Source organism: Oncorhynchus masou, chromosome 30, assembly GCF_036934945.1.
Source record: "Oncorhynchus masou masou isolate Uvic2021 chromosome 30, UVic_Omas_1.1, whole genome shotgun sequence".
NCBI lineage: Eukaryota > Metazoa > Chordata > Actinopteri > Salmoniformes > Salmonidae > Oncorhynchus > Oncorhynchus masou.
In genome coordinates this window covers 3,760,163-3,778,006 of record NC_088241.1, presented here as the reverse complement: position 1 = coordinate 3,778,006, position 17,844 = coordinate 3,760,163, and the positions used below count along the sequence as shown (strand labels likewise).

At 47.3% G+C, this 17,844-nt stretch overlaps 1 protein-coding gene across 1 annotated transcript; it reads left to right on the top strand.

The window, feature by feature from the left end:
- The first annotated feature begins 80 nt into the window (after positions 1-80).
- LOC135521817 (regulation of nuclear pre-mRNA domain-containing protein 2-like) lies at positions 81-17,453 on the top strand. The gene is given in 11 exon segments (XM_064947562.1): positions 81-383; positions 9,438-9,567; positions 9,781-9,938; positions 10,071-10,123; positions 10,613-10,739; positions 11,644-11,819; positions 11,925-12,228; positions 12,304-12,582; positions 12,712-12,750; positions 12,753-12,890; positions 13,101-17,453. Coding segments are annotated over 11 exon segments (3,654 nt in total). The 5' UTR covers positions 81-196; the 3' UTR covers positions 15,164-17,453.
- Positions 17,454-17,844: the final 391 nt, after the last annotated feature.

Sequence of the window (17,844 nt, the reverse complement as noted above, 5' to 3'; positions counted from 1 at the left end):
CAACCCGAAAGGGTTGTAAAAATTGGTCAAACTGTTGAAGTTGCCTGCCCCTCCAACAGTTTTCAGAATCTGACCCGAGATCTGTAGGGGGCGTGTCTCCTCTCGCCTGTCTGTCACACTTTTGCTACCTTCATGACTCATTGCGGTGTCCGTGTATGCGGTGTCCGTGTCTGCAGTACCAGAGAGGACTGGAAAAATGGCGGCGGGTTCTGGAGCTGTTAGCGGCCATGGTGGCCGCGGCGCTTTGGAGGCCACCCTGGACCGCAGATTCCAAGGAGTATCCAACACTATGGAGTCTATACAGGGACTGTCGACCTGGTGCATTGAAAATAAAAAGTATCACAGCCTTATCGTTCGGTACTGGATGAAGTGGCTCAAGAAATGTGAGTAGCTAACGTTAGCTTGTCATTCGTTAGCTAGCTTTCCCTGCTACTATACACACGTTAGCTAATCAATTATGTTCCTAATGTGTTACCGACAAATGTTGACTCCATAAAGTTCATGCATAGCTAAAATAAGATGGGTAATAAAACTTGTGCTTTGTACTTATAGTTAGCTGCCTTGCAAGCCAATGTAACTAACTAGTTATAGTAAGGTAGTTAGTGCCTACCAGTTGCTGCAGTTCAGCATATCTTTACGTATATTAACGTTAGTAAGCGACGTGTGATCAACTTCGTTTGCTCGAACCTGACCTGTCTCCACGTATGGTTCGACATTGCACCTGTTTTGTGCGCATCGCACGCGCTGTTTTTGCAGATGAGATGGGAGCTAGGTACTTAGCTAGCTAGCCAAACTATCAAATGTGTTGAAATTTGAGTTAAAATGGGGGTAGTGTTGACAGCACAGGTGATACATGTTGCTGGGTAAGCAAGTGGGCTGAAAACCGGTCTTTAGGAAGAAATCTGGGTTAGGCCCAGGGTCGATTGTATGGTTGTTTTAACGGGGTGGCAAAGAGGGGGCCAACACCAGTCGTGTGGCCATGGGAAATTAGTATATTTTATAACAAAAAGCGTTAAATTGTCTTAAAATACGACGCATTGTATTGCATAACTGTTTCAGACCCGTCGGCAAACGGGTGGCTAGCTGGTTTAGTTTAATACAAAATATCGACAAATGCATTCAAAAGAGGGACAAAGTACGTTTTTTTGGGGGGGGCATTTTCCCCATGATTCGTCAACTCGCACACAGTTGCTGTCCTGCACATCGGATCACTGCACTTTCCTGCATAGGTCTATTTATTTAGTAAATGTGAAAGCACATCATCCCCGACAGACACAAGCAAAATCTCTTTACATGAATGTTGTAGCGTCCTACACCTAAACATTAGCGATCTGGTATGCTGTATGTGAAGAAAAGGAGACGATTTCTCAGTCTGATAATCTGTAGGCTACTAACAACACACAGCCGACTATGCGCCCTATCCCCCTGGCCAGGGTAAACTAAGCTTTAACGTTATGTATTTATGGCCCATTTGTTTGCATTAGAAGAAAATGTGATCAAGTTGGATTTATATTCAAACTTGGGCTGGCTAGGCTACCTAGACCTTTTCAATCCAAAGTGATTCGCTGGAAATAATTAGTCAACACAATAGCGATTACATAAGAGTTCGTTTTTTATTGCCATCCACAGTTGCATAGGTCTACATGATACAAACCTGTATAAAGCAACCTCAGCCCGGAGTTTTATTGTCCATTCATAGTGGTCTCCGTCTGTGTTTTAAAACAATTCATATGAACAAGTAAAAGGTTGCTGCAGTCAGACAGGGTTTTCATCCTCCCCAGGGCCAGGAGTTTTCTGACCTGATTAGAGAAACTGGTCCCAGCATTGTCCATATAAAACCTTTTTACAACTGATTAATCACTGTCATAAGGTCTGGTGTTTTACCTGGTTAGGTTATCAGATCAGGAAAAACTCCAGGCCCAGTGGAAAAGATGTGCCCTACCACTCTGAGACTTGTTGCCACCTCTGCTGTTTCAACTGTTAATTTGTATCTGCCCAATGTATTAAAATGAATACATTTGAAGTGATCCATATTGATCCGTATTCAAGTTAGATCCTACCACCATGTCCAGTGGTAACTCCCCCATCCAAGACATTTTTTAAAGTTTAAGATGTATGTTTCTATACAATTTAAAAGCTCTAAAATGCTATTGGGGAATGGCAAACATAACTCCAGCCATTATCACTTTGGCTACTGTAGCTTCATTCACCTCAGTCAATAAGGGACATGCATAACATTCTAGAACAAACACATGCCATAGTCTACAGCAATAAACAGCTACACTGGGAAACTAGTTTAGTTTGCTGTCAAGTCAAACATCAGTTACCTAGCAATTTTCCACCTCTGCACTGCTTTCATCAACTCAACTGAGAGAGAAGTCATGCATGCTGGGCTCTCCGTTGTCCCAAAGGAGACAGCCAGCCAATCAAACAGCCTTCCCGCCAGAACAAACCCACTGTCCTTTCTCTCCAATCTGAGCCAGATTGACAGCGCTCTGACCCAATGAGAATGGCGGGACACTAAGGGTGGCCAATCATATTTCAGGGGTGGCACCTCGCAATGCCCCTGGGTAGGCCTCGCTAAGATCTTAACTCCAGTGTTTGGCATAGCTATCTATATTTGTCAAACACTGGGGTTAAATTCTTAGCTAGCTAGAGTAGGCCTAGACCTAAACTTTGACTGTCATTCATTGTGTTTTTGAGGGGTTATTTAATGAAGTCGTGGTGTGATATGTCATGGAAATAGATATGCCAGTGTTTTGTTGTTTATGGAAACTGATGTTGTCCACTTTCCTTGCCTCCAGCTATAAATGTATAGCTGGTTTTCAATGCTTTCATTGCCCTGAGCAGTTTTTGTTAATTAAAAATGAATTGCACTGCAGTAGACTAAACATTTGCACGGCTGCATGTGTTCCCATCACTCTCTGTCCCTGTCATTGGCTCAACCACATGTATATCTGTTGTCTATGGTGCTGTGCTTTATGTATGATGTCCTCAAACATTCAAACTAGCTTTTGAACTCAGTCAACCAAAGATAAAGTTGGTGAGTTGTAGGCTTCGTTGTCCAGGTGAAACTTTCAACTCAAATGTTTTAATTTTCACGGAATGTTGGATGGCCATGTTAACGGTTCCGTTCCTAGGGTTGTGTTGTAATGCAGTGTTTCCGCTGCACTCATTTAACTGTGGCGCTGCGCCACGGCAAGATCATTGCCGCCAAGCCCCAAAAATATGAAACATAAATATTTCTGTCGAGGCACAATTTGGTGCTAGAACAGTCCAGTCCACATTTACTTTTCCCCTGCAAACAAAATGTAATGACTAGACAAATCAGATAACCGCATAGTAGAATAGTTCGTCTATTTCCCTCTTGAGATTCATTCATGTTATGAGTGCAGGTTTCCCTCCCTATAGCAATATCACAAACGGATACACAACAATTCTTGCGATCCCAGGGAAAAGCAGTTTTAATGGCCTTAGTTAAAAAGAGGGCGTTGTCAGCTTTCCATTCCTACTTTATTTATTTCTTAACTCCTGAATATGTGCGAACTGCACCACAGAGCTTTTGGCAGTATCACGGTTAAGCACATTATCACGGTCATTTGCTGTGAGTGTATAGGGGAGAGTGGGGCTAAATGTAACACAGTCCATTGTAAGGTACCTTGGGGTGAAACACCACCTGACCTCGCTTGTTTTTGGGGGGTGACAAAAAAATAGTGCTGAAACAGATTCCATTTTTAGTTGAGCAAGAGCAGTGGGAAAGTGTTGGGGGGGGGGGGCATGAAGTGGTTTCGGTGAGAAGTAGAGGCAGGGGGTTGCGTTATACTCCAAGTGGTGGAATACCCCAAGTTACCCTAACCGGAAGACAGGGCTACATTATGTTCCCTATTTATGCAAGTTTTTTGGGACATTTCACTAATAGGATGCTAACTAGTTAAGAGATTACATTTTGGATGTAGCTAATGATTAGCCCAATAGGGTAAATGCAGATAAGCAACCCTATGCTTCAGCCTATTTATTTATAGCCACTATGCTGCATCCGTTGGGCTACAGGTGATAATGCTAATAGCATACCTGATAATATGGACCATGCATATGCTATATGCATGGTCAAATAGTTAAAATAATTTTAACATATGTTATTGGGTCTCCCCCCAATGCAAATAAATATTCCAGAGAAAATACTGTTGTAATGTGTTGCATGACCAACTGGAAATAACTAACTGTTGGTTAATCTCGGTCACGTGTTTCTGCTATGAGATTGAGAAAATATATGTGTTTATTGTTTACAGTAGTAGGGGCCTATGTGATGTTCTGTTTCTGAACACATACCTTTTTTCCACTTAAAAAATTAATCCTACTGTACCTGAGCTGGTGCAGGTAGTGGTACAGATTTTACCACTACAACTTGAGTTCATCGCGGTTTGGTTTGGAAGGCAGCGTGCTAATTAGGTACCCAAAATATCTGGTCCTGGCTGGCTTATACTAGATCAAGGAGTTCTGTGTTGGGTCAGGAGGAACCACTGGTGCCCCTGGTGGTGGTACTGAAAAGCTTTTATGTGGGTCACGGAACAGAAAAGGTTTCGGGAACCAATTTCGGCAAACTGGGCTGTCCCTCTTAGAGGTACGCTAAGCCTAATGCTGTAATGCCAGTTGACATGCATCATTTGCCCATGATTGCTATCTGATGGTTCATGTGGCATCGCAGTCTGCCGGGCCAAATTGCCAGGTACCTCACAATACCATATTATCACCATACTTTGGTGCTGATACTATGTGTATTGTGATTTTGATACAAAGATTTTATTGCGATTTGAAGTTCCAAAGATATTGCTCACCATATGTCCGCTGCAGAGGCACTAGAGGACCATGAGAACGTTTGGATCAGTCATTGAAATAAGTGCTGAAAACAATTGGTTTTCTATTTAAAATGATTGAGAACAAGCTATGTAAAAAGAGTTTTGTTGCAGGTGCAGCCAACTAGCCCAAAATAATATTGCCACATTGTCAAAACAGTAAGAAGTATAATCAAAAAGAATATCCTGATATGTAACTATATACCGTGGGGCAAAAAGTATTTAGTCAGCCACCAATTGCGCAAGTTCTCCCACTTAAAAAGATGAGAGAGGCCTGTAATTTTCATCATAGGTACACTTCAACTATGACAATGAAAATCACATTGTAGAATCTTTTCTGTAAGTCTTCACAAGGTTTTCACACACTGTTGCTGGTATTTTGGCCCATTCCTCCATGCAGATATCCTCTAGAGCAGTGATGTTTTGGGGCTGTTGCTGGGCAACACGGATTTTCTATGGGGTTGAGATCTGGAGACTGGCTAGGCCACTCCAGGACCTTGAAATGCTTCTTACGAAGCCACTCCTTCGTTGCCCGGGCGGTGTGTTTGGGATCATTGTCATGCTAAAAGACCCAGCCACGTTTCATCTTCAATGCCCTTGCTGATGGTAGGCTTTGTTACTTTGGTCCCAGCTCTCTGCAGGTCATTCACTAGGTCCCCCCCGTGTGGTTCTGGGATTTTTGCTCACCGTTCTTGTGATCATTTTAACCTCACGGGGTGAGATCTTGCGTGGAGCCATTTCCTAATAATTGCTCCCACAGTTGATTTCTTCAAACCAAGCTGCTTACCTATTGTAGATTCAGTCTTTCCAGCCTGGTGCAGGTCTACATTTTAGTTTCTGGTGTCCTTTGACAGCTCTTTGGTCTTGGCCATAGTGGAGTATGGAGTGTGACTATTTTGCGTTGTGGACAGGTGTCTTTTATACTGATAACAAGTTCAAACAGGTGCCATTAATACGAGTGGAGGACAGAGGAGCCTCTTAAAGAAGAAGTTACAGGTCTGTGAGAGCCAGAAATCTTGCTTGTTTGTAGGTAGGTAACCAAATACTTATTTTTCCACCATAATATGCAAATAAATTCATTAAAAATCCTACAATGTGATTTTCTGGAATTTTTTTATCTCATTTTGTCTGTCATAGTTGAAGTGTACCTATGATGAAAATTACAGGCCTCTCATCTTTTTAAGTAAGAGAACTTGCACAATTGGTGGCTGACTAAAAACTTTTTTGCCCCACTGTATATATCCCCCCCATCACTATGGCTTTGGAGGTTGAAACTTTAAACCCCCAGACGTGGCCCTGAGTGTGTCTGTGTTTGTTGGTCTGTGTCCACTTAAACTACGGTGTCCGCTGGAGTAGAACAGTGATGCTCAGTCACATACTCCTGTGTGTGCAACAGGTGTTCCATCCAAGGCCCCACATTTACACCCAATCACATGTCCAAGTCCATAATCATTCTGCAATATTCACAACTGAAGATTTGGAAGGATCTTTACAATATAGCTTAGGCCAGGGAAGGAAGCTAGGACCCTGTTGCCATTGAAAGCGATTGTTTATTTGATATTTTGAACTGTTTCCCCTTCCCCACCACTCAGACTTAGTTAGGCCTAGACTTAGTTAGGCCTAGACTTCAGCAAGTTCTATTTTTTGACTCCAGGATCTTTTCGAAGAAGAGTCGTTTCATGTAATGAATTTAGGATATGAATTAGAACTCATTGTTACATTCATTGGATATCTTGGGGCTCGATTCAATCCACAGTGCTAGACAAGTCAGTTAACATGTTCTTATTTACAATGACTGCCTACCCCTGCCAAACCCGGACCACCCTGGGCCAATTGTGTGCTGCGCTATGGGACTCCCAATCACGGCCGAATGTGATACAACCAGGGACTGGATTCGAACCAGGGACTGTAGTGACGCCTCTTGCACTGAGATGCAGTACCTTAGACTGCTGCGCCCCTCGGGAGCCCACGCTGTTTGGTTTGCGTACTGTAGACAGCATAGAGCTGGTTGTTTACTGTTCTGTGCCTAGTCTTCATCTCTTCCTCACCTGGTTGAATACTTTCCAACTCGTCCTCCCTGAATGCATTTTCCCATGGGGAGTCAGGGGGGGATGTTTCTCTCTCCTTTGACTTGACAACTGTTCCAACTCGTCCTCCCTGAATGCATCTTCCCATGGGGAGTCAGGGGGGACGTTTCTCTCTCCTTTGACTTGACAACTGTTCCAACTCGTCCTCCCTGAATGCATCTTCCCATGGGGAGTCAGGGGGGACGTTTCTCTCTCCTTTGACTTGACAACTGTTCCAACTCGTCCTCCCTGAATGCATCTTCCCATGGGGAGTCAGGGGGACGTTTTCTCTCCTTTGACTTGACAACTGTTCCAACTCGTCCTCCCTGAATGCATCTTCCCATGGGGAGTCAGGGGGGACGTTTCTCTCTCCTTTGACTTGACAACTGTTCCAACTCATCCTCCCTGAATGCATCTTCCCATGGGGAATCAGGGGGGACGTTTCTCTCTCCTTTGACTTGACAACTGTTCCAACTCGTCCTCCCTGAATGCATCTTCCCATGGGGAGTCAGGGGGACGTTTCTCTCTCCTTTGACTTGACAACTGTTCCAACTCGTCCTCCCTGAATGCATCTTCCCATGGGGAGTCAGGGGGACGTTTTCTCTCCTTTGACTTGACAACTGTTCCAACTCGTCCTCCCTGAATGCATCTTCCCATGGGGAGTCAGGGGGGACGTTTCTCTCTCCTTTGACTTGACAACTGTTCCAACTCATCCTCCCTGAATGCATCTTCCCATGGGGAGTCAGGGGGGACGTTTCTCTCTCCTTTGACTTGACAACTGTTCCAACTCATCCTCCCTGAATGCATCTTCCCATGGGGAGTCAGGGGGGACGTTTCTCTCTCCTTTGACTTGACAACTGTTCCAACTCGTCCTCCCTGAATGCATCTTGCCATGGGGAGTCAGGGGGGACGTTTCTCTCTCCTTTGACTTGACAACTGTTCCAACTCGTCCTCCCTGAATGCATCTTCCCATGGGGAATCAGGGGGGACGTTTCTCTCTCCTTTGACTTGACAACTGTTCCAACTCGTCCTCCCTGAATGCATCTTCCCATGGGGAGTCAGGGGGGACGTTTCTCTCTCCTTTGACTTGACAACTGTTCCAACTCGTCCTCCCTGAATGCATCTTGCCATGGGGAGTCAGGGGGGACGTTTCTCTCTCCTTTGACTTGACAACTGTTCCAAACTTGGACTCAACTGAGATGTATGAAAGGCTTCTGTATTGTTATTTTATGTTACAAAGTGGTAATGCATCTGTTTATTTTGTTACCATTTACTAAGATATACCCTACTTAGTGGTTTACACTAGTCATCACAGCTGTCCTGCACAAGATGCTGAGGCTCTAGGGCGTAGGCTAATATCACTTTCAGTTTATCAACTGGCTTCAATGACCCTAATTGATATTGTGGGACTCGTACATACCGTTTCTAGTCTTGTCTGCTTCAGAACCTGATCTGTGTTTGATTTGTCTGTTTTCCCTACTCCATCAGCTGTCACTTTGAAATACCTTAACTCTGGGTGTGCAGGCTTTGAATGTATGGTGTTCTCCAGCTTTGAGTCATTTACATTTTTTTAATTACATGAATGTCATGAACGTTGTCTTGTGTCAGAGTGTGACAACGCTGTCTGCTGAAAACAATGTGCCACGAATGAATCGGTGGCGGTGCTGAACATTATTATTGACATTGTGACTACCGTGTTGCATGCTGCATCTTTGAACATGTTCAACTGGATCTTCATATATTCAGGGAGGGAGACATTAGAAGCCTTTATATTGCTGTTCAAGCTGTGTGTTTCCCCCAACAACCAGGCTTCATTTCTGTTGGACTCCATTTACCTGCATGACAAGCCTATTTGGTTTCCATGTCTTAGCTTTGCCTGTAACACAGGGCTTCAGTTGGAGAAGTTGTCAGTTGAACAAAGTGTGCGCTGCAGTAATGATGTTTTGTCTGTGCGTTAATTTAGGTTTAGGCTGGTCATCCACTGGCTGGTCTAGGTTTAGGCTGGTCATCCACTGGCCGGTCTAGGTTTAGGCTGGTCATCCACTGGCCGGTCTAGGTTTAGGCTGGTCATCCACTGGCCGGTCTAGGTTTCGGCTGGTCATCCACTGGGCGGTCTAGGTTTAGGCTGGTCATCCACTGGGCGAGGGCGGTCTAGGTTTCGGCTGGTCATCCACTGGCCGGTCTAGGTTTAGGCTGGTCATCCACTGGGCGAGGGCGGTCTAGGTTTCGGCTGGTCATCCACTGGGCGGTCTAGGTTTAGGCTGGGCATCCACTGGGCGAGGGAGGTCTAGGTTTAGGCTGGTCATCCACTGGGCGAGGGAGGTCTAGGTTTAGGCTGGTCATCCACTGGGCGGTCTAGGCTTAGGCAGGTCATCCACAGGACTAGTGTGGTCTACGCTTAGGCTGGTCAACGTTTTTGATGTGGTTAAACATCAGGCTTCTGAGGACCCACTAACCCTCTTCCTCCTCCACCTATTCTTCTTCTTCCCTGTCTTCCTCTCCTCCTTCTCTCCATCAGCGGACACCAACCACCGCCTGAATCTGTTCTATCTCGCCAATGATGTAATACAGAACTGCAAGAGGAAGAACGCCATCGTCTACCGCTCAGCCTTCGCTGAGGTGCTCCCCAACGCTGCACTAATGGTCAAGTGAGTGAACTGCTCTGGATTATATGAATATTGTGAGGCACATCCTAACTTCCATTTGAGGCACGTTTTAATTGTCAATGGGGAGACTAAGTGAACATCTGATTTAGGTGGAAGTTAGGATGAGCCCTTGTATGATGACATTGACCACCAATCTCTTGCTGACTGAATCTGTGCCCTTCTGACCTCTTGCCCTTTGACCTGTTGTCTTGCCAGAGACCCGAAGGTGCGTAAGTCAGTGGAGCGGATCTTCACTATATGGGAGGAGAGAAACGTCTATCCTGAGGAAGTCATCACTCAGCTCAAAGCCAACCTGGCCAAGAAGGAGAGAGAGAGGGAGAAAGAGAAGGCTAAAGAGATGCCTCCTCCGCCAGGTCAGTCTCCTATGCACCTATTTCCTTCTCTCCTCACCATCTTTTCCTTTTGCTGTCTCTCTCTATTTCTGTAACCTCTGGGTCTGTATGAGTCAACAGGTCAGTGTGTTGTGTTGTGGTTTTGTCCTGTAGCCCCAGTCAACCCCAAAGCTGCCCTGAAGTCCAAGATTGTGGCTGATTTCATAGTAAGTGTATTTTTTCCTGTCCTCTGCTAAATTGCTTTGACCCTTTTTAAAGGGGTAATCTGCAGTTGCTACATCCATCCATTTGTGGTTTTGATGATAAATTTAATGATTTGTACCCATTGATTCTTGAAGAATATAACTTTTAGAAATGCCTCATGAGCTTAGTTCAACTGTCACACCCCATCAGAACCCCAAATATAAGCTTGTTTTACGACAATATTTGTAAACAACAAATGTAAACAAACACTATATAGCCTCCAAACATGGTTAAAACGATAATGTTGATATCATGGATGGTCAGTCCTTGTATCCATAGCTCTGTCTATGAATTTGAGTGGTTACTTTTCTTCAGCCCTGTCCCTCAGCCAAACAGTGGTGGGGATGATGCTTTGTTTCAACTGATGATTGGCCCTTGATGGAGCTGCACACAATAATAGTCTTTCCCTCCTTCCCCACGCCCTCCCTCTTTCCTTCCCCCTCTCTCTCCAGCCCCAGTCGTTCATCGAGCAGCTGGCGGGCTTCAAACGGGTGGTGGAGGAGGAGGAGCTGAGGGAGACCCAGCTGACAGCTCTCAGAGTGGACGTCTGCAGCACGGAGGCCCTCAAGAGACTCAAAGGTCAGTGGTCAAAACAGGGTTACGGCCAGGGTTCATGCCTAGGGCTGTTAAGGTGACCGTATTACCGCCACACCGGCAGTCAAGAGTCGTCATGACTGCAGTCAAATTCCATGTGACCGTTGAATCACAGTAACTAGGCGTCTCTCTGATGTCCCCTATAGTCAGTAGTAGCCTACCAAACTTGCTAATGGCCTGGTACTCAGCTCTCTATTGACCCTCAAATTACTCTGACATCAATGCAATGGAAAATCAAATGGAACACTTCATGAGAGCCCTGGCGTTAAGAGTTTGAGGGGAATAGGATCACCTGTTGTGTAGCGAGAGTCGGCTCAAAGCTGGTTGATGCATAGAATAAAGTACATGTTCCTATAAGCCCATGTTGCACAACATTTCTAAAGGCTATGCTATTCATTTGCTTGAGAAAACAGAGTTTTGATGGCCTCTAATAAAAAGAGGAGAATCCAATCCGCTTTCTATAGTCTAGGCCTCCTATATTTATTTCTCAACTTTCCTAATATTAAGCACTTTGCTTTGCTTTGCTTTGCTTTACAATCAGAGTAGCCCCCCTGAGTGGTGCGGCGGTCTAAGACACTGATAGGTGATAGAGGCGTCACTACAGATCCGGGTTCGATCCCGGGTTGTGTCGCAGCTGGCCGCAACCTGGAGACCCATGAGGCGGTGCACAATCGGCCCAGCGTCGTCTGGGTTAGGGGAGGGTTTGGCCGACAGGGATATCCTTGTTCCATCGCGCTCTGGTGACTCCTTATGGCGGCCGGGCACATGGGCGCTGACTTCGGTCGCCTGCTTTGCGGTGTTATCTCCTACATATTGGTGTGGCTGGCTTCTGTGTACTCTTGTTTAAATGACTTATTTTCCTCTTGTCCTCTGTCCATCTCTACACCAGACAAGGCCGGAGGGAACAAGTTTGCCAAGGACTTTGAAGAGGGCAGTCAGAAGCTGCAGGAGTTTGTCAGTTTCCTGGAGAACCAGATGCCTGTAGGGCCCCCTCTGCTGGAGGCTCTAGGAAACGCAGACGTCTTCTATGAGATGCAATACAAGGAAGTTAAGATCGTGGCCAGCGTGAGTATCAACCAATCATTCACGCAATCAATCTGATCATCATCTATCAAATAAATAATCTAATCAATATCTAATACATCTAATTCTATGGTTCTAATTTTCAAGGCCTACAAAACCTTTGCCAACCGCGTGGTCAACCTCAAACGTAAACTGGATGCCCTCAAGTCCTCTCTTCCCGGTCCCGAGGACTCTCCCATCCCCTCCCCCTCTGAGGACGCTCCCTCACCCACCGGCTCTGACTCCCCCTTCCTGGGGCTGGGAGGAGGCCGAAGGGGTAGGCTGGGCTTTGACCCGGACCTGGATGGGAGTGCCATGGATGAGAGGGACATGGGGGTTGTGAGAGAGGGAGACAACAGAGATGTGGAGGACATGGATCTGTCTGAGGAGGACATGGAGACAGCCAACCCAGGTGAGATGGCAGTAGGGAATTCTCAATGAGACTAAACCTGTCAAAATAAACACGTTAACCCCTTGTTTCCATCAGCTGAGAAGCAGTCGTCATCAGCCACCGTTTCCAAGGTGACCAGCTCCAAGACCACAGCAAAACCCGCCCCTGTCACACTCATTCGAACCTCCACCGAATCTCCACTCAAAAAGGCAGCCTCGTCTACCCCCACGCCAGTGACCCTCAGCGCCCCTACGAGCGCGGGTGTGAGTGGTCCTAGCGGTCCGACCGCTCCGCTGGGAATGAACCTGGCCAATGTGGACCTGGGCAAGATCAGCTCCATACTGAGCAGTATCACATCAGCCATGAAGAACACAGGTGTGTGTGTGTGTGGATTTAAGTTAATATATGGATTCTGTGACATGCTGGTACAGAAATGTTATAACATGTTTGCATAATAAGATTGTTCTCTCTCTCTTTCTCTCTGTGTGTCTCTGTCTCTCTCAGCAGCCAGCCCTGTGTCTCGCCCCTCCCCTGGAACTCCCACCACCCCTCTGGCCAATCATCTTCCTCCAAAACCCCAGTTGGCCCCACCCCTCCAAGCCCAGCCCTGGCCAGCATCCTGTCCAGAGTGAACGTCACCCCTGAAGGCATCCTCAACGCCCTGTCAAAGACCCAAACACAGAGTGAGACACACATAAGATAGTAAACCAGACAGGCAGATTTATAGACAGACTTTGAGATGGGAAATGCAAAGCTTCTGTTGGAATTGTTTTGGGGGGCACTTTTTATGTTGAGTAACTTGTGTATCTGCTGGTGTAATTATCTCCACCCACCCCACTTTCTCTCTCTCCCCATGTCTTTGTTTCTCTCCATCTTCTCTTCTCTCTCTTCAGGTCTGTCCTCCCTGCTGAGGTCTGGTAGCTCCTCCTCCTCTGCCCCCTCCTCCCATGCCTCCCCAGACTCCTCAGCAGCCAAGGGCCCCCCCACACCCACCACTCCTAGCAACACCAAACCCCCCCTGACCAACAGTCTCAAACGAGACACACCTGAGAGGAGCAGAGGAGCCAGGGATTGGGAGAAAAACCGAGAGGCCTCCCCTCCTCCTCCTCCTCCTCCTCCTCCCTCTCTCCCTAGCCGCTCTGTCTCTCCTCCCAGCCTAGAGTCAAAGATCAACCGTTTCCTCCAGGGGAACCCAGGGTTCAGTCTGGGCCTGGGGGATGGGAGCCCTCTGCTGGGGGGAGACGGGGTAGACGGGACCCCCGTCAGGGATGAGAGCGGGGGCACCCCCACCCAGGACGAAATCATGGACACACCAGGGGGTGTCTCCTCCGACCCCCTTGGCCTCAACAGTGACCCCAAGAGCTTAGGCTCATCCAAAGGTCATGATCTTTCACCCACGGCCTACCGCAGTGACCCGTGGGACGCCGTCATCACCCCAACAGGAAGCAGCAGCGACGTGGACTTCCTCTCTTCCTCTTCTCGTTTCCAAGGCTACGGAGCGGGGAAGAAGGCCGCCAAGCTGAAGGAGGAAGATTCGAAGAGGAAGATTAGCTCTTCATCACTGGGAAGCAGCAAGGTGAAGAAGGATGGACAGAACAGTCACGGGAAGAGTCACGGGAACAACAGATCAGTCGAAGGAGAGAGGAGAGCGTCCATAGGTTCTCGCAAGACCAGCAGCGGGTCAGAGGAGGGAGGAATGAGTGGAACGAGGGATGAAAAGGGAAAGAGGAGAGGAGAGGATGGTGGGGGCTCATCTGATGGGGAGGGGGGGCAGTACCACCGTATCGAGACGCTGGTATCACCTTGCACAGAGGGAGCACCTTTCCAATCACTGGGGGGCTTCTCAAACCGCCAGCCAACCGGAGAGCGCATCCAGACGGTGGAAAGTATTCGCGTGATTGGACAAGGGCTGCGTCGCGGGGATGGAGAAGGGGGGAGGCCAGGCGGAGGGATGTGGTACGATGAGGAAGGGTACCTGGATACCCAGCCCCCCTCACCTTCCCCTCAGGGCGGCTCTGACGACATGACTTCACCCCCCATGCCTCCCCCGACCTCACACCACCACCACCCTCCTCATCCTCATTCTAATCACCCTCCCCACCCTCATCCGCACGGCCCCCCACCCCAGTTTCAGATGCCCCCCTACCATGGGGAGAACCCCCAGGGTCCCCTGCCCTCACACCTCCACCATCACCCCCCCCCTCCCTTCTTCAACTCCCCTCCTCCACCCATCCCACGCCCTCCACCCCCTCCCATGCCCCAGCTCCCTCCACCTCCGCGCAACTTCCTCCCCCCCTCGGCAGTCATGGTAGGCGGGGTTCTAGTCCCCATTGACCGCCAACTGCCCCTCCCTCCCCAGGTCCGCCCAGACGGAGGAGACCGAGGGGGGATGGGAGTGGGACCCAGGGGGGGTAAAGGTGGTCCCACTCCCCTCATGTCCTCTCTGTTAGGGGAGCCCCCTAAGATGCCTCGTCCCGGCACAGTCAAAGAGCATTTCACTCCCCGCCACGCACCCCCTCTCCACCGCCCCGGCACCCCCGGTGCCCCGCCTCCCTTATTGGGCCGTGTCAAGGATGGCATCAACCTCCCTCCTCCACCCCCCTCCTCCTCCACCCCTCCCTCTCCCTCAGGCGACCCCCTGCTTCCTCGCCCCCAAGCTCCTCCGCTCCAGCACCCTCCCGCTAGCGCACCTGCCCAGCCCCGACACCCCAACCCCAACCATCCCCACCATCCCTCGCCGTCCCTCCTACGCCTACCCTCCCCCAATCCCTGCCCCCCCATCAACTCCACCCCCCAGAGACCTTTACTCCACCCTCGCGGCCCCCCTGTCCACCCACACCTAAACCGAGAGCCACCCATGTTCCGCGGGGGCAAGCATCCTGGCCCTCCATTCGCCGGGGGCCGAGGAGGTCCCTTCTACCCCCCCAAGAGACCTTTCTTACCCCCACGCTATTGAAATGTTAACCCATGCTGAATGAAAAGCGACCCACACACCTAGCTACCCAACACGGGGAGAAGATGTGTAGAACCCTTATGGTATGAGCCCAGTCTGTCCTCACTATGTTAATCCTAGTGGAGTCATTTGTTTTATTACATTTAGCTGATCGCACCTTGACACAAACTAGCACGTCACCTCACCACAATACAGTACCAGCTTAGCAATTATGCACAGTGTTATGGATGAAATAGGTAACCAAACCAAATCTGCCTCCCCCTCCCCTCCTCCAATCCCCAGGAGCAACAATGTTCTCTGCTTCCCCTCACTAAAGCAGTGAGGGAGTAATGGAGGTGTGAACTAGAAGGAAGACGACAAGCACAGATCAAATAGAAACAGAAACAGGTGGTTATTCTATTTCACTAAAATTCTACTTACCTCCGGTATTGTTTGAATAAGCTGATATAAACACTTTCAGAGAGAGAGAGGGATGGATAGATGGGATGGGCTGGAGGGATGGATGGATGGATGGATGGATGTGAGGGGCTGGAGAGATGGATTGGGCTGGAGAGATGGGATGGGCTGGAGGGAGGTTGGGATAGATGGGAGGGGGTTTGATTGAGGAACAAAGTTTCTCCCTGAGTGTGTCCTAAATACAACCCTTTTCTCAATAGGATTTGGTTATCCAAATGAGTGCTGACTTTATGATCAGTGCTGTTGTGAAGTTTCTCCACCATAACCCCAACATGCTCCCAGTGCATCGTATTGCAAATAATAACCTTGTTTCTCTCCTAGAGGTTTTCATGCTTAAGTCTCTCTTCCTTCTGCATATTTCTCAGCTTTTAAATGTATAGACTGAATGAGTTGGCTGTGTTGCGACTATTAAACCTCGGTTGTTTGTGTAAAGAGCAGAGTCATCGCTATTCGCTAACTTGTGATTGACGCCATTGTGAAGAAGCCTTAGCTGTAGTTACACACCGAGGCAGCGATGTTTGTGCTTCTCATTGCTCTAACAAAACACCACTCTGTCCATCTCCATTTCTCCAATCTGAGGGGGGAGGAGAGTGAAGAATCGTCCAGTGTAAAGACGCATTTAACAGATAATAATGAGTTGCGGAGACTCAGTAGTTGAGGCGGGTGCTTTAGAAGTTTGAACTATGAACCCGCTGTGTCTCTACTAGGCCATCGCTACCTGTATTGTCTTTAATAAAATCCAGTTTCAACCCAACCAAGGGGAGGGTACTACTTTCTTTGATAGTCACTGTCATGGATACCGTTAATACCAGTCTCAGCAGTTGTCATGGATACCGGTAAGACCAGTCGCAGCAGTTGTCATGGATACCGGTAAGACCAGTTGCAGCTGTATGATAGATGTTATTTTGGTCTAGTTATTCAAAGCTGAATTGAAATGCAGAAACATTACTTATAACAGTACAAACAATGTAATTTTTCCCCCAACTGCTAATTTGTTCTGAGTTGTTTTGGATTTCTTGCTGTGATTTTTGTTGTGGCTGTATCCTCATGTCAGATGTAAAATATCTATACTTCCCTGTGCAGTGCACTGTCTCTGTCCAGTCCAGAAGTCCTTTTTCTTTGTTACTTTTGACCTGTTCCCTTCGCTACCTTTCCTAGATTTAGTCTCTTATCTTTCCTCCTTTCCTTCCTCTGACGCTGTACATTTACAACTGTAGAATACCAAGTAACACCAATGAAGAAGTGATGAGTGAATTATCTGCCAACATTCATTACTCATTAAGATAATGGACACCTATGTAAATGCTCCTCTAAATTTCCCATCAGTGTTAGTTTATCAGTTTATAGTGTTCTGCTGTACATTTCTGAATGGAAGCGATGCTGTTCTGAATCAATGGTACAGAGCAGCTACTACTCTCACTCTGACTGTATGTATGATGTGATGCTTCTCTGTCACTGCTGATAATGACCAGATTAACGCAGGCAAGTTGGTTTGTGCACGTTTCCCTGCTGTACAGTAGACTAATGACTTCCCTTCTAACTCGTACCTCAGTTAGACAGCGAGACACCAGGATGGATTCAGAGATGTAATCATTTTCTTTGAACAGTTTGTTTAAATAATATTGTCATTCAATGTACTCTTGAGTTTGAAATATGTTTGTTTTGAATAACTTTTGAGTGAAAATGCTTAAGATTTGAGGAATCTAATGGTGTGTGTGTATAGTATGCATTAACTATGTAATGATTCAGTCATGAAGGGGGTGGTTGTGTTAAGTTCTCCATATGTTTAGATGCATTGCTATTCTTTTTATGATCATCAATGATGTTCTATCATTAATCTTTTGAGTGTCCAATCCTTTCCGATGCTACTGCTCTCCTCTCTCTACCACTGAGCCGTCCTGTAGTTCAGGGATTTACTATGTTTACCTATGACTGTCACAATTTAGACATACAGCCAGGCATTTACTTCATATGAAGACTTTACAGTTTAAACCACACTCCATGGAGTCCTACTGCATGTGTTTTTGTTTTAAAGACAGCCTCTGCAATTATGAATATTAAATTCATAATCAACCACTTGGCCTGACCTTTTAGGCACTTGTCGATCTGGGAGGATTACATAGGTGTAAGCCAATCAGCGGCAAGGTGCAGCTATTACCGTATTGCACCTATCCAATCCTTTCATATACGTGAAGTGCGTAGTAGAGACTAGGGGTTGATTTGGTGAC